Source organism: Cyclopterus lumpus, chromosome 8 (assembly GCF_009769545.1).
Source record: "Cyclopterus lumpus isolate fCycLum1 chromosome 8, fCycLum1.pri, whole genome shotgun sequence".
NCBI classification, from domain to species: Eukaryota; Metazoa; Chordata; class Actinopteri; order Perciformes; family Cyclopteridae; genus Cyclopterus; species Cyclopterus lumpus.
Genome location: NC_046973.1, coordinates 8,887,961 through 8,901,837, shown reverse-complemented (window position 1 = coordinate 8,901,837; position 13,877 = coordinate 8,887,961). Strand labels below are relative to the sequence as shown.

General features: G+C 44.1%; 1 protein-coding gene across 1 annotated transcript in view; it reads right to left on the bottom strand.

The window, feature by feature from the left end:
- si:dkeyp-72e1.9 (syntaxin-binding protein 4) overlaps positions 1 to 13,877 on the bottom strand; it is a 52,470-nt gene that overhangs the window by 4,767 nt on the left and 33,826 nt on the right. The window contains exons 9-16 of the mRNA XM_034539738.1: positions 13,531 to 13,637; positions 13,292 to 13,433; positions 12,363 to 12,432; positions 8,501 to 8,589; positions 2,434 to 2,530; positions 1,716 to 1,843; positions 1,508 to 1,600; positions 22 to 87 (exon numbers count right to left, since the gene is read on the bottom strand). Of these exons, the coding sequence (XP_034395629.1) occupies positions 22 to 87; positions 1,508 to 1,600; positions 1,716 to 1,843; positions 2,434 to 2,530; positions 8,501 to 8,589; positions 12,363 to 12,432; positions 13,292 to 13,433; positions 13,531 to 13,637 (792 nt within the window). The remainder of the gene's footprint in view (positions 1 to 21; positions 88 to 1,507; positions 1,601 to 1,715; positions 1,844 to 2,433; positions 2,531 to 8,500; positions 8,590 to 12,362; positions 12,433 to 13,291; positions 13,434 to 13,530; positions 13,638 to 13,877) is intronic.

Sequence of the window (13,877 nt, the reverse complement as noted above, 5' to 3'; positions counted from 1 at the left end):
GCAGCGTGACTGGTCTCTCACCTCTGAGCTCTTCTGCAGCTCCTCCTCCAGGGACTTCTTGCTGTGCTCCATGTCCTTAAGCATCACCTGCCAAGAGAGGCAGCACATGAACCCAGGAGGTTTTTACAGCTGTAACCATCAGGTCAGGGGGCCTGAGCCCTCTGGCTCGGTGAAACCAGACCTCATAACACACAGAAACACTTCCTTCTGCCCTCAAGCATGTCATTGTATTTGGTTGCGAGATGAAAAGTTGTTTTCCAGCTGATCTTTGGCTCTTAGCCTAGTGCCACCGTATGTCTCTGTCTCAGCGGCTTCTTTTTGTGTTTGAAATCCTTCATATTTTCATTTTGTAAAACATTGTCAGTGGAAGAGTCCAACTTTCCCAGCTGGGATTCCAATAGTCAGAAACAGATGCATGCATGTAATTCATCAGAACTGCCAACTGCCACACACAAGTGACACTTTCACACGTCTGACGAGCAGGACAACACTTCTAGTCATTTTGTGGCCGGTTCCCTTTGTGCTCCTGTGGCGCACTTGGCTTGGATCAGAAATAACGCATTGTTAGTAGAGCTCTCCCCGTCATGACAGACAGTTTGGGAAACACGCCTGTTGATGTGCAGAAGAAACTGTGTAGTATAATTAATCAATTAGTTATTTTACAACAGCTGGATGGATAACATGTAACCAGCAGGTCTTCTGAGTGTAACTGTAGCTGTAGAGTTAGTCAGCAGAGTGAAGGGAAGGCTTCAGTATGAACTCCTACTGTGAAGAACTATATTACGCATATTACCAAACTAATTCATGTTTGTTTTTTATTCATTCAGGTCCATGCAGCTATAACATAACAGCATGTGTCATCTAAGGAATCCATCTCATCAAACAGACATGATGGGAAAGCATCATAAACCACCAATCATTCAGTGAGTTAGCACACACACACTTTGATGAATCAGCAACATTCCTTTTTTCAGTCATTTTCTCCAGATGCCCTTCAGCAAGATGCTAAATGTAAGGATGTTTCCTTAAGCATTGATTGATCAGCATCATTTAGCTTTCAGGTCTGGAGGTTGGACACTCATAATTAAAACTTGAAGTTGTGCTCTTTAGTGATGGGTGTGTCACAGCTATACCAGAGTGTGTTCAATGTTAAGCTACAGCTGCTTTTTCAAGTACAAGCATTCAACTGCTGACACACCGGTTGACTTATATTATGATGCAGCCACAGGAAGTGCAATGTTTAACCATGCTACTGTTCACTTCAAATTGATTGTTGACATTTTAGAGGTTTTTGTACGGTAAGTGAAGGACTATTATTTTTTTATTTTGCAGGGACTGATGGACTGAAATCAATTACAACGTATAACCATGGAACTTATTTTTAAGCTACTTGCTGGTTGTGCATGAAGACTAAACTAAACTCTGCATGCTCCTGGCGAAGATATAACAGGCTACATACGATGTATCCATCCACCAACACTTTGTGTGAGAGTGTGTGTGTGTTCACCTTGAGCTGCTTCATCTGGGTTTGCAGCTGCTTCACCTCTGTCTGAAACTGCTCCATCTCCTCACTGCTGTAGCTGCATTCTGATTCATATGTCTACACACACACACACACACACACACACACGTGTTTTACAGGTTGGGCTGTTGGTTATATTTTCAATATATTCCGTGTAAGAGTGCTGTTGTCATGTCCTGTGAGGACTGCTTACAGGGGAGTGGAAGGCGGACGTGTCCATCAAACTAGCTGCTTCATGATAGGAAAACATGAACGGACCCGCTCCTAACCCCAGCTCCTCCAGGTTCTCCTGGAAAACGTTCCGGGTGGCCTCCACAAAGTCTGAGAGTCGAAAGACAAGCACAGACAGAAAATGCTACTGACCCACAGAAAAGAAGGCTGGCTCCTCTATCTTGCTGGACTTAAAGGTCCTCTATACGATCTTCAGAGCATTAATGTATTATCACCAATTTGAGTTAAGCTATGGGGGCTGCGTTGAGATAAATACTTTGAATGCTTTACAAAGTACATGACATAAAACATCAGCTGATAAGAGATTGCAGTCCTAAAGAAATGCAATCCTAATTCATGTGTTTACGTGAAATGTGCCATTTCAACATATATGATAACAAACGTTTGAAGATGTATTTCATTAGTAAATATAATATGTTAGAATTTGTAATAAACAAATATCATTACATGATATCCATGCTATAGCAAAGTGTGCTTGGCTACTGGCAGACACAGAGCTGCTTCATGGTTCCACAGCGTGACACCCAAGTGGTCCGACCAGGAAGTGACGTGCAGCCGTCACACAGATATTTCACCTTACACTCTGTGTGTGTGTGTGTGTGTGTATGTGTGTGTATGTGTGTGTGTGTGTGTGTGTGTGTGTGTGTGTGTGTGTGTGTGTGTGTGTGTGTGTGCTTCACCTCCATAGGCCACAGTGCCTTGTGGGTCTGTGGTGAGACTCTGTTTCAACTCGTTCCTTTTCTCTTCTGTGACATCCAATCCGAGGAAGGACAAAGCCTGAGAGACAGAGAGGGAAAGACGAACAGAGATAAACATATTTTTGAACCTGTGCCATTGCAACGTTGCTTTCATCAAACTATAACAATTAAATATATTTTTAATAGTCTTGTTTCACTAAAAATGTACACATGCAAGGTGAGGGTTTTCCTTCTGAAAGCTGTTGCTATAGAGTGACATGGGTTGGAATAAATATTAGAAATACCTCTTACTAGCTCATAACACTAGCTCTATCAGAGCAGCACAGACTGTAAATGGCTGTACAGTTGCATCAACACCTCCTAGAACAGTTACACACACACCTTTGTGAAGGAGGGTTTATTGCATGACTCTTGAGTTAGAGATTGTATTATACTTAACTAGAAAGGTTTTCATGAGAGAAAGTAGATGTTTAGCTCACTTGAGTCTACTTGAGTGAACCCATGGTGTGAACAGTCTGCTTGTGAAATCTATGTCCTGGCAGAGATCATTTTAATAATTAACCACAAGAATAAACTAAAAGTAGAAAACCTAGAGACACTGTGGTGCATTTTTATCTTTGATGGCCTTACAGCTCTTCCCTTTGCAACAATCAGTCCATGACATATCCATCTGTCGTAAGGTTGATATACAGCAATATGCATAAACCCCAACTGCCACCTCACTACAACTACCGTTTAAAACTCTTTGGTCACCTTTAACAGTATATTTATGAGCTAAATATACCCACAGTCCACCTTACTCTCTTTCTTTTGCAAAGGAGCCAACAGACCAAGAGATAATTGGGTATATATTTAACAATTATGATGAATTGGTCAATTAGGACCAATCTATGGCTAAGCTAAATAAAAGTCAAAGCTCAATAAAGGTGAGAAAAGTGTACAGAGGGCAGAGACAGAAAGCCATAGAAGGAGGCAGAGGAAAACAAGAGATAGGCAGCTGGAGGGCAAGGGCTGAGAGGGGGATCAATGAGAGAATGTGCTGAGGGGGTAAACAGAATGTAGAGATGAAGAGCGCAAGTGTGATAAAGCAAGCAGAGGGAGAAGGCGAGAGACACTTCTATAATTGGATGAAGAGAAATCTTGGGGCAGAGAAAGTTGCAAATCTGAATGAGAGGAACCCTCAGTGTAAATCTGCTTCACAGAGTTTCTTTAAAAACATAAAGGAATGAGTGTAGAAACATACTGAATGCAAAGTCTTTCATATAGCTCACAAAGGTTCTTTGAATGTTGTTTCAATTAGTGAGTATTAAAAAGACATGGATCATATCTGTCCTTCACAATCACCAGATATCCACCCAACTGAACACCTATGTAAGACAACGCTATCCATCGCCACCATTTCAAAACACTAAATGAGGGAACAATACACACTATGTTGGGATTAACATAAAATATCGGTATGGATATCCATTGTATACAGAGGATGAGACAGAGACCTTTTGGTGACCCAATGACCTTTCCTCTTTCCTACTTCCTTCAAGACAAACTTTCTAATGTTTAATGACAATCTTAGGGGCAGGTTGCCAAATGTATTGAAATAGTTGCTGCTCCTAGCTGTGGTCATTTTTAGGTGACCACAGCTAGGGTGAGCAATTAGAGTTCAATGATGAGATGTTTTCAAAAGGAGCAGTGCAGATTCGGTCCCGGTCCTGGAACAGTAACCAGTTCTTTGCAAGACTACTGCAGCAGTAAAACAGTCACCTAACTTTACTTTAAACTAAAGAGCAATTGTGGCAAAAAAAAAAATGGCTTACAATAAAACACACCATGGGACCATTTTATGTTTTATAACCCTATGGGTCAACAAAGGCCTGGAGATGGAGCCAGAGCAAGGGGCAATGACCCTGGAAGAAGACGTGCCAGCAGGGGATCGTAATAGGTAACAAGTCCCTCCATCACCAGATGCTTCAATGATGGGGAGAACCAGCTGTAGCTTGTTTTTTAACCAATCAAGCACAGGCTGAAAAGCTCCTCGTATCAGAACTGCCAGAAACTCAGTAACATTGTTTTAAGACTAAAATAAGGACAATTCCCATACAGGATAACCCCATAATAGTGACCTGTCAAAGATAGACACTCTTTAAAGCTCTTTATAGTCAATATTACTCTAAATATAACCATAATTCATCATGTTGTATTGAACTATGATGCACTATAAAGATGATCAGAGCAGCAGGTGCAGTACAATAGTTTTTTGTCATTTGGCAAGTCTCCAAGAGCACTTATCAGTCAAACCAAAATGACCTACGTGTGCATTAACACCTGGTGTGCATCAGAAACAACGAGACAAGTGGATGAGCAGAGAAGTCAAGCTAAAACAAGGAGTAGATGCCCCACAGCCTGAAGAAGTGCATCTGAGCTGTGAGTCCACTGACTTCTGGGACTTCCTGTATCTTGCTGTGTATAATCTTTAAAGAGGTTTCTCTGCTATATTACTACTGTATCTGCTGTATTTAGTTATACTAGAATGCTAGTCTGTACTGTCTTTCTAATTTGAAAATTTTGAGCTACGATTTCTTGCTTTTTTACTCTGTGTCTGAAAAGTCAACGAAACCAGCTAGGATTTAAGTATTTGCTCTGTAATCCAAATCTACTAGGGACTAAACTTTATTCTACTTTTTACCTTGATGTAAACAGATCTTTGTCCTTAATCAGTTTGGCAAGAATTTCACATTCTAGCAAACTGAGACTTCACTGTTAGCAAGTATTGATCGCTAAGTGTGCAATTCCTTCAACGACCTGTGGGCGGGCTCGACACAGCTGTAACCAATTACCGCCAACTCGGGTGTATAACCAGGTTGGGGCTTGTAGCGTCAGGGAAGACTCCTTGTATGAAGACTCGGAGGATAAAGACCCAGGAGTCTTTCGTGGGAGTCTTCGGTGGTGGCTGAGGGCGGCTGAGTATAAACATTTCCCTGTGATAATGTGTTTTCTTTCCATACCAGTGTGCACATCTACTCGTAGATACTATAGACTGCGGACACATGCATCAAAATCCTTCCTCTCTTATTTATCCCACCCGCTCCAGACAGACCCAGCACCTCGTCACAGGGGGCCTCTGGAACTGCCAGTCAGCCAACCGCAAGGCGTACTTCATCTCTGGCTTCGCTATCAAGCAATCGCTGGACTTCCTGGCTCTCACTGAGACTTGGATCACACCAGACAACACATCAACCCCTGCTGCTCTCTCCTCGGCCTTCTCCTTCAGCCACACACCCAGACCCTCTGGTCGTGGTGGTGGCACAGGTCTACTCATATTACCCAAATGGAGTTTTGCGCTCTACCCGATTCCATTTACCCCACTGTCTTTTGAATTGCATGCAGTGACGGTTACTCATCCGGTTCAACTAACCATTGTTGTTCTCTACCGTCCACCTGGCTCCTTGGGAGACTTCTTGGCAGAACTAGACGTCCTCCTATCAAACTTCCCAGAAAACGGCCCCCCGCTCATCCTTCTGGGTGACTTTAACATCCAGACAGAGAAGTCATCGGACCTGCTACTCTTACTGTCTTCCTTTGCTCTCTCGCTCAGTCCATCCCCTCCTGACTCTGCACCTGTCCGTCGCAACATCCGCACCCTCTCACCCTCCTCTCTGGCCTCGTCTGTTCTGTCAGCCCTCCCTTCAACCGATTCATTCTCACTCATGCAGCCTAACTTTGCCACTGACACTCTCCTCTCTACGCTGTTGTCCTCTCTTGATTCTCTCTGTCCTCTTACGACTCGAAAGGTCCGCAAGTCCTCTTCGGCTCCATGGCTGTCCGAACCAGTGCGCGCGCGCCAAGAGAGCCACTATGCGAGCATCGGAAAGGAAATGGCGAAAATCCAAACACACCAGCGACCTGCTCGCCTATCAATCTCTTCTCTCCTCCTTCTCTGCGTCCATCTCTGCAGCCAAAAGTCTGTTCTACCAATCCAGAATCGAATCCTCTTTATCTAACCCCAAAAAGCTCTTCTCAATTTTTTCCAACCTCATTGACCCCCCTGGTTCCCCCCCTCCCTCCACCCTTCTACCAAGCCACTTTGTTGACTACTTTACAAAAAAGATAGACGACATACGCTCTTCATTTACTAATCCATCTTCCATAACTACACCTCCAGTAACTTCATCTTCTTCCCCCTCGTTTTCCTGTTTTATCCCCCTGTCTCCTAATCAAGTTCTTACCTTGGTAACCTCTGCCCGCCCAACCACCTGCCCCCTTGACCCCATCCCATCTCACATTCTACAGTCTATTGCTCCTGACCTTCTTCCCTTTCTCACCCATCTTATTAACACCTCCCTCTCAACCGGCTGTTTCCTTAATTCTCTGAAGGAGGCAAGAGTCAACCCTCTCCTGAAGAAACCCACTCTCGACCCATCTGAAGTCAATAACTACAGACCTGTCTCTCTCCTCCCCTTCCTTTCCAAAACTCTAGAGCGAGCTATCTTTAACCAAGTCTCCTCCTTTCTCCACAGTAACAACCTTCTAGACCCCCACCAGTCTGGATTCAAGGCAGGCCACTCAACAGAGACTGCCCTCCTTGCTGTCTCTGAGCAGCTTCACACTGCTAGAGCAGCCTCTCTCTCCTCTGTCGTTATCCTTCTAGACCTTTCCGCTGCCTTTGACACAGTGAACCACCAGATCCTCATGTCCTCCCTCCAGGACCTGGGTATCTCAGGCACCGCGCTCTCACTCTTCTCATCCTACCTAACCGACCGCTCTTACCGGGTAACCTGGAGAGGATCTGTGTCTGAGCCTTGTCCTCTGACTACTGGGGTCCCTCAGGGCTCAGTCCTTGGTCCTCTTCTCTTCTCTCTGTACACCAACTCTCTCGGCTCTGTCATTCGCTCGCATGGCTTCACCTACCACAGCTATGCTGACGATACCCAACTGATCCTCTCGTTTCCCCAATCCGAAACACAGGTAGCAGCACGAATCTCTGCCTGTCTGACTGACATCTCTCAGTGGATGTCCGCACACCACGTGAAAATTAACCCGGACAAGACTGAACTTCTCCTTCCAGGAAAAGGCTCTCCCACCCACGACCTGACTATTAACTTCAACAACTCAGTGCTGGCTCCGACTCCGACTGCCAGGAACCTCGGTGTGACACTCGACAGTCAACTCTCCCTGACTGCCAACATTACCGCAATAACACGCAATAACACGCTCCTGTAGGTACAACATCAGGAGAATACGACCTCTTCTCACTCAGAAGGCGGCACAGGTTCTGGTCCAGGCTCTGGTCCAGGCTCTGTTCATCTCACGGCTAGACTATTGCAACTCCCTTCTGGCAGGTCTACCTGCTAATGCCATTCGACCTCTACAGCTCATCCAGAATGCAGCTGCTCGACTGGTCTTCAACCTCCCGAAATTTACCCACACTACTCCGCTCCTCCGCGACCTTCACTGGTTACCGGTGGCCGCCCGCATCCGCTTCAAAACATTGGTACTTGCGTACCGTGCTGCGAACAGATCGGGTCCGGTCTACATCCAGGACATGGTCAAACCGGACACCCCAGCTTGTTCACTTAGCTCGGCTTCTGCCAATCGGCTTGTAGCTCCTTCACTTCGAGCTAAACACTCAACAAAATCACGACTGTTTGCTGTGCTGGCTCCTCAGTGGTGGAACGAGCTCCCCATTAACATCAGGACAGCAGAAAGTCTCTACATCTTCCGTCACAAACTAAAAACATATATTTTTCGACTATACCTTGAATAGGGAAGGTAGAGCCGTAGTAGCACTTTAGTAGCACTTAAATGTCCCTTACCGATAGCACTTTGCAGCTTAGCACTTTAGTAGCACTTAAATGGCACTTACGGATAGTACTCTGTAGTTTAACGTTATTGAAGAAATTGTGCTTGATTCTTGTTGTTCTGAGTTTGGACTCATGGTTTAATGCACTTATTGTAAGTCGCTTTGGATAAAAGCGTCAGCTAAATGACATGTAATGTAAAAGAAACCACTCCAAACTTAGCAACATGGCTCTAAATGAAGGCCAGGACTCACCACGTCTAACTTGTCTGATTTGAGGCGTATGTAGGGGTCCAGTGTTATCTTAGGTTTGGCCCCAGTTGGCGACCTCTGGCTGGTTGAACCTAAAGAAAAGAGAAAATAAAAAAGAGGTGGAAATAAGATGAGGAAGAAGAAGACACAAGGAAAATACAGTTGATGTTCTCAAAGACAAATGAGGAAAGGATGGAGCAAGATTTAGAATTTGTATAAAAAACATTCTGATCTAGAAAATACAGTATCTGTATGAGATATCAAACCAGGGGCTACTGGCCTTTAGGAGAGAGTATGTGAGGCAACAGAACACTTAGTAAACAACAACAGGAGGAGGAATGTCATTACATAATCTGTAACATCAGAGTGGAGGTTGTGGTGATAGGGAAGGGGTATGGGTGTGTGTGTGTGTGTCTGTGTGTATGTGTGGGCGGGGGGATGAAAAGCAGATGATTAAAAAGAGAGGAGTGTAGGAAAGGTGGATGATTATATAGATGGGAGAAGGGAGGGCAGACAGCCAATGCCTAATATTAATTTGATGAGTTTGTCTGTCCCAGATTTGCTCTGGCAATGGAAACCTTTCCTCTGAGTGTCTGCGTCTGCACACCCCCTGTTGCTAGGGCTATGAACTCATCGTCCTCGTCCTACCCAAAGGATTTGCACCACCCTTAAACCCAGACTGGTCGTGATGATTGACAGATCTGCTGTTGTGGCAACAGCCGTGCTATAAACCCTTTCTATATCCAGATACTTCTCCACATTAACAATGTGTTGTCATTCTAGTACAAACAACAGAAATCAGCTAGACATCAATCTGAAGTAAGGAAATAAAATAGAAAGTGTCAGCCACAAATATGGTCTTTCTGTATTTGCCATCACATTGATAAGGCTCAAAATGGGGCCTAAAAGGGCCAATAAGATTTAGAATTTCATGAAATGATGTTCAGACATTATTTCAAAGCATATGCCTGTATTCTTTGTCAACCAGCGAATACAACTCTTCATGAGAAATCCACATTTATAAATGTGCACTAAAGATTGTGGTTGTAGAATACATTTGGAAATGTCAAGAGTACAGTTTAGGAGTATGAGTTTTAACTCACAGTCCCCCTACTGAACTCTTTGTGTAATACTGACCTCCAATTACAAGCATGTATTTGGCCACTAACAATCGGCTGCACAGGTGGTGCAAACCATCCAGACAGAAAAGAGTGGGATCCATCAGTGTGACAAACAGTCAGTGATGGACTCATAGCATCATAGAAAATATATGATAACGTTTTAAACACAAAATAAGTTACATTCTCAACAGGGTTCAAATTTCCCTTTCTTTTATCGAGCAGATTGACTTTACAAACTACCAACGTGTTGGATTAACACTTATAGCATATACCAGGACCCCAGGTGTTAATAGTTGCGTGCAAAAAGAGCTTTACACAGGTTTACACACTCTCTAATAGGATTGAACGCCTTTGATGTCCTGTGACAATAACACTGCACGAGAGATAAGAGATGAGCTGTTCGAGAGGTCAGCTGACTCAAGGAGATGAGTGTGCATACGTGTAAGTATACGTGGGTATGACCTAGTGGTATCAGTGGGCTGAGGAGGCTTAAGTTGAAGCATAGATGCCTACCAGCCCACCACCTTCACCACGGCTTCCCATAATTCAACAGGAATGACATCATACAGATATTTGTATTATTGTCAGAAGTCAATTTCACTCTATAATAATGAATAACAAAAGATATCTAGCCAATATTTGTACCTGCTCACCTCACAACAGCTTGTTGACATCTTTCATGGGTAGCAACTGGCTTAACCAATGGGTGCCCGGAGGGAAGCTCAGTGGTCACAGCACCTTGTAAATAACCTTGACTGCTGTAATCCAATGGGATTGGGCCAGGCTGTCAAGTGGCTTTGAGCTGGGACCTATGAGCGACCCTCAACCTTAGAGCTGCTGGTCTGTTGGAGATCTTTACATTTTATCATCAAGCCCAGACTCTTTTAAATTATGTTCATAACTAAGGTTATGGTATTGTTAGATTAAATGAGGTTGCAGTAGACAGAGGTCAGGAGACATTCTGATCATGGCTGCTACTGTATCAGCATGGACCTATGATTGTATAAACACAATACCAAAACACCTGCTAACCACAGCAACTGAAAAAGATTCTGATTAATCATCATCCATGAGCTGCGAAGGCTTGAGGTAGGTTTTCATTTGATTTTCAAACAGCAGCTGCTATGCAGATTTACTGAGGATAAGAGAAAGGATAGAACAATAATGACCTACACCCACTATTATCAAGAGGGTACTTTTTCATGATCCCTAACATTCCTGTGCGATTGGAGGTACCCTACTGTGCTGAGGTTTCTATTAAATCTCCTCTCCACTTAATCCACAATCTCTGTGAGGGAGTAAATGTTCCCCGTTTTTCATTCTCGGATCAGATGGGTTTATCTAATATGTTTTAGATTTCATGGACTTCCAGGACAAACCACTGAAAGTCTCAACTCTGATTTGACAGGCATTATTTTATGGCATAGCTGCTTTGTTAGACTATATAATACAAATAAAGAAGGTAGCGAAAGTGGTGGATAATGAGAGTGGAGAGAATGTATCGGGTGCTCTGGTTCTGGTTCAAACCAAGGGCAGTTAGCATCAGGACAAAGATGACAGAACAAGACGCTCTCGGCCTACCGACTGTCTGGGGATTTCTCAATGCAAAGATGAACGGCTGCTAATAAACCCCCGGCCCTGGATTCAGACAGGCCAATCACAAGCGTTCATCTACATGCGTGGGGACATACGGGGGTGTCATGTGGGCATAACGTGCTGTTTTTGGTCGATGTCGTCTAGGACAGGTCGTATCGGAAATGTTGATCTCCCTCTATTCTCCAAGATAGTGTTTGTTTTTAACCAATTAATATGTTTTACTGCAAATGAGACACACATCAACTAACTTTGAAGAAGTTTTCTTCAGTGACTGCAGCTGAGACATCTATGATATAATATACAGGGCTGAGGGGAGGAGCTGAGGGAAGGAGCTACCGGGGACAGAACCGGACAGAGGGACATTCTGAAGGAATAAAACCTGTCACATTCTGGATCTCTTTACTAGTGGGAGGAGAGCTCTGAGATTATTTTCCTTCTTTAAGCTTTGAACAGCAGACACAGTGAACCGTCTGAGTGGTGCATGTTAGCAGCTCTGTGCATGGGTTTCTTCCACAGTATTTCAAAGCACAGGACTTCTGCATGGATGTTTTAGGATACAATGAGCACCTATCTCCTCTTCTCTCTCTCCTTATGGATGAATTTACATCTCTCCATTGCACCTTATTAACTCTGCTTCCTCCCCGGAGTCGTTGTGACTTCACGTCTCATAGGGTCCATTGGACCTGGAGGTGTCTGATGCCTGGTGAGCCAGCCTCCCGCGTTGGCCCTGCTGATGCGCCCCGCCCCCCCTCCTCTCTACCTCCTTCATGGATTGGAGTTCCATTCATACATTGTCATATTCATGTAATGTGTTTATGTAACTTTGTAAATGCTGTTCATTCTGTACACATGACATCTATTGCTTCTGTCCATCCGGGGAGAGGGATCCTCCTCTGTTGCTCTCCTGAAGGTTTCTTCCCTTTTTTCCCTGTCAAAGGTTATTTTTGGGGAGTTTTTCCTGATCCGATGTGAGGTCCTGGGACAGGGATGTCGTATGTGTACAGATTGTAAAGCCCTCTGAGGGGAGTTTGTAATTTGTGATTGTGGGCTATATGAAATAAACTGAATTGAATTGAAAAAACTAAATTACAGTTGAGATTATATATAAGAAAAAACTGAAAGAGAAACTAAGAGAGGATGTCTTTTACCTGAAATATGAATATCTGGGCAGATGTCAGGAGAAGGTGAGGACACTGGCACTGGCTCCTCTGTACAGATCTACAAAGAAAAATGTATGGTAAATTGATGACACAAAAGATGACTTCATGAACACTGACGTTAAATTCTCAAAGGCAGGGCTGTGAAAGTGCTTTGGTTTGACAGGTCTGATGCAGGACGTCTCAAATAATCTTATTCACCAACCACTACAGGTGGGAGACCTGGTGTGAACTGAACAACGTAGAGCTCAATGCTCTAAAGACAGTGGAGATGGTCTTGGGTTTCCTGAAGAACACATCCCCACCAGCACCTATCACCCTCTGTGACTCCCCTGTCAACACTGTGGAGTCCTTCCGCTTCCTGGGCTCCACCATAACCCAGAACATCAGCTCCATCACCTAGGATGCTCAGCAGAGGATGTTCTTGCTCAGGCAGCTGAAGAAGTTCAACCTGCCAAAGACCATGATGGTGCATGTCTATACCTCCATCATTGAGTCCATCCTCTGCTCCTCCATCACGCTGCATATCTGCAGCCTATCATTCACTCTGCTGAGAGTGCTAGAATAACTGCCTTGCGCTTGTTACCTCGGCAGACCAGTCATGTTGCATGTCATCACTTATGTGCGAAATTGTCCTAATTAGCATATGAACTGGGGAGTCAATGCCAAGAATGTGTCTTGTGAGTTCACAATGACCTTTGACCTTTGTCCACTAAATTCTAATCAGTTAATCATTGAGTCCAAGCGGACGTTTGTGTCGAATGTGAAGAAGTTTCCACAGAGCGTTCCTGAGGTGCCGCATTCACAAAAACAACCCGAAAACATAATGCCTCTAGCTACTCAGGGAAGAAATCCACTGATCGAATGTACAACACCTTGACATGTTATGTTTTTGATGCCTGAAACAAAGCATAGCTTACCTCTGGTGATCTGATATGGACTTTCAAGCGTCCAGAGTTGTAACTGTTGCCTGCAGCTCGCTGGACCCCATTGTGGAGTGACGTGCTGCTGGGAAAAAGTCCTTTCCCCGGGATGAAGGCTATCTCCACAGCACTGTCTTGGCTGGAGACACAGGAAAGAGGGGCCAATGTGTATAACTGACTAATCCCTACTGTGATCACAGATGTTACTTACTTTGAGTTTTACAAGAACCACTCACCTGACTTTGACTTTGTTCAGCATGCTTTTGGCCTCTTCGTGGGTCACACCTATTAAGGACTCCTTGTTAACGGCAATGAGCTGATCTCCAGGCCTCAAGCGTCCGTCCTGCACAATAGAGACAGAGCCTTTAGTTATGTTGAGCTGAAGAACCAGGTAACATACTTTCCTTTGATGGCTCATTCTGTTAACACATTGCGAAATCTTCTTAAAAAACAATAATCTACCCACCTGACTAATGACCAATTACAGGCCTCCCATTTTAAAGTTAGATCACTGAAAAGGCTTTTTTCAGCAACTTAAAAGCAACAAATTGTTTTCATCTTTTCCAGTCATGATTTGGTTTGT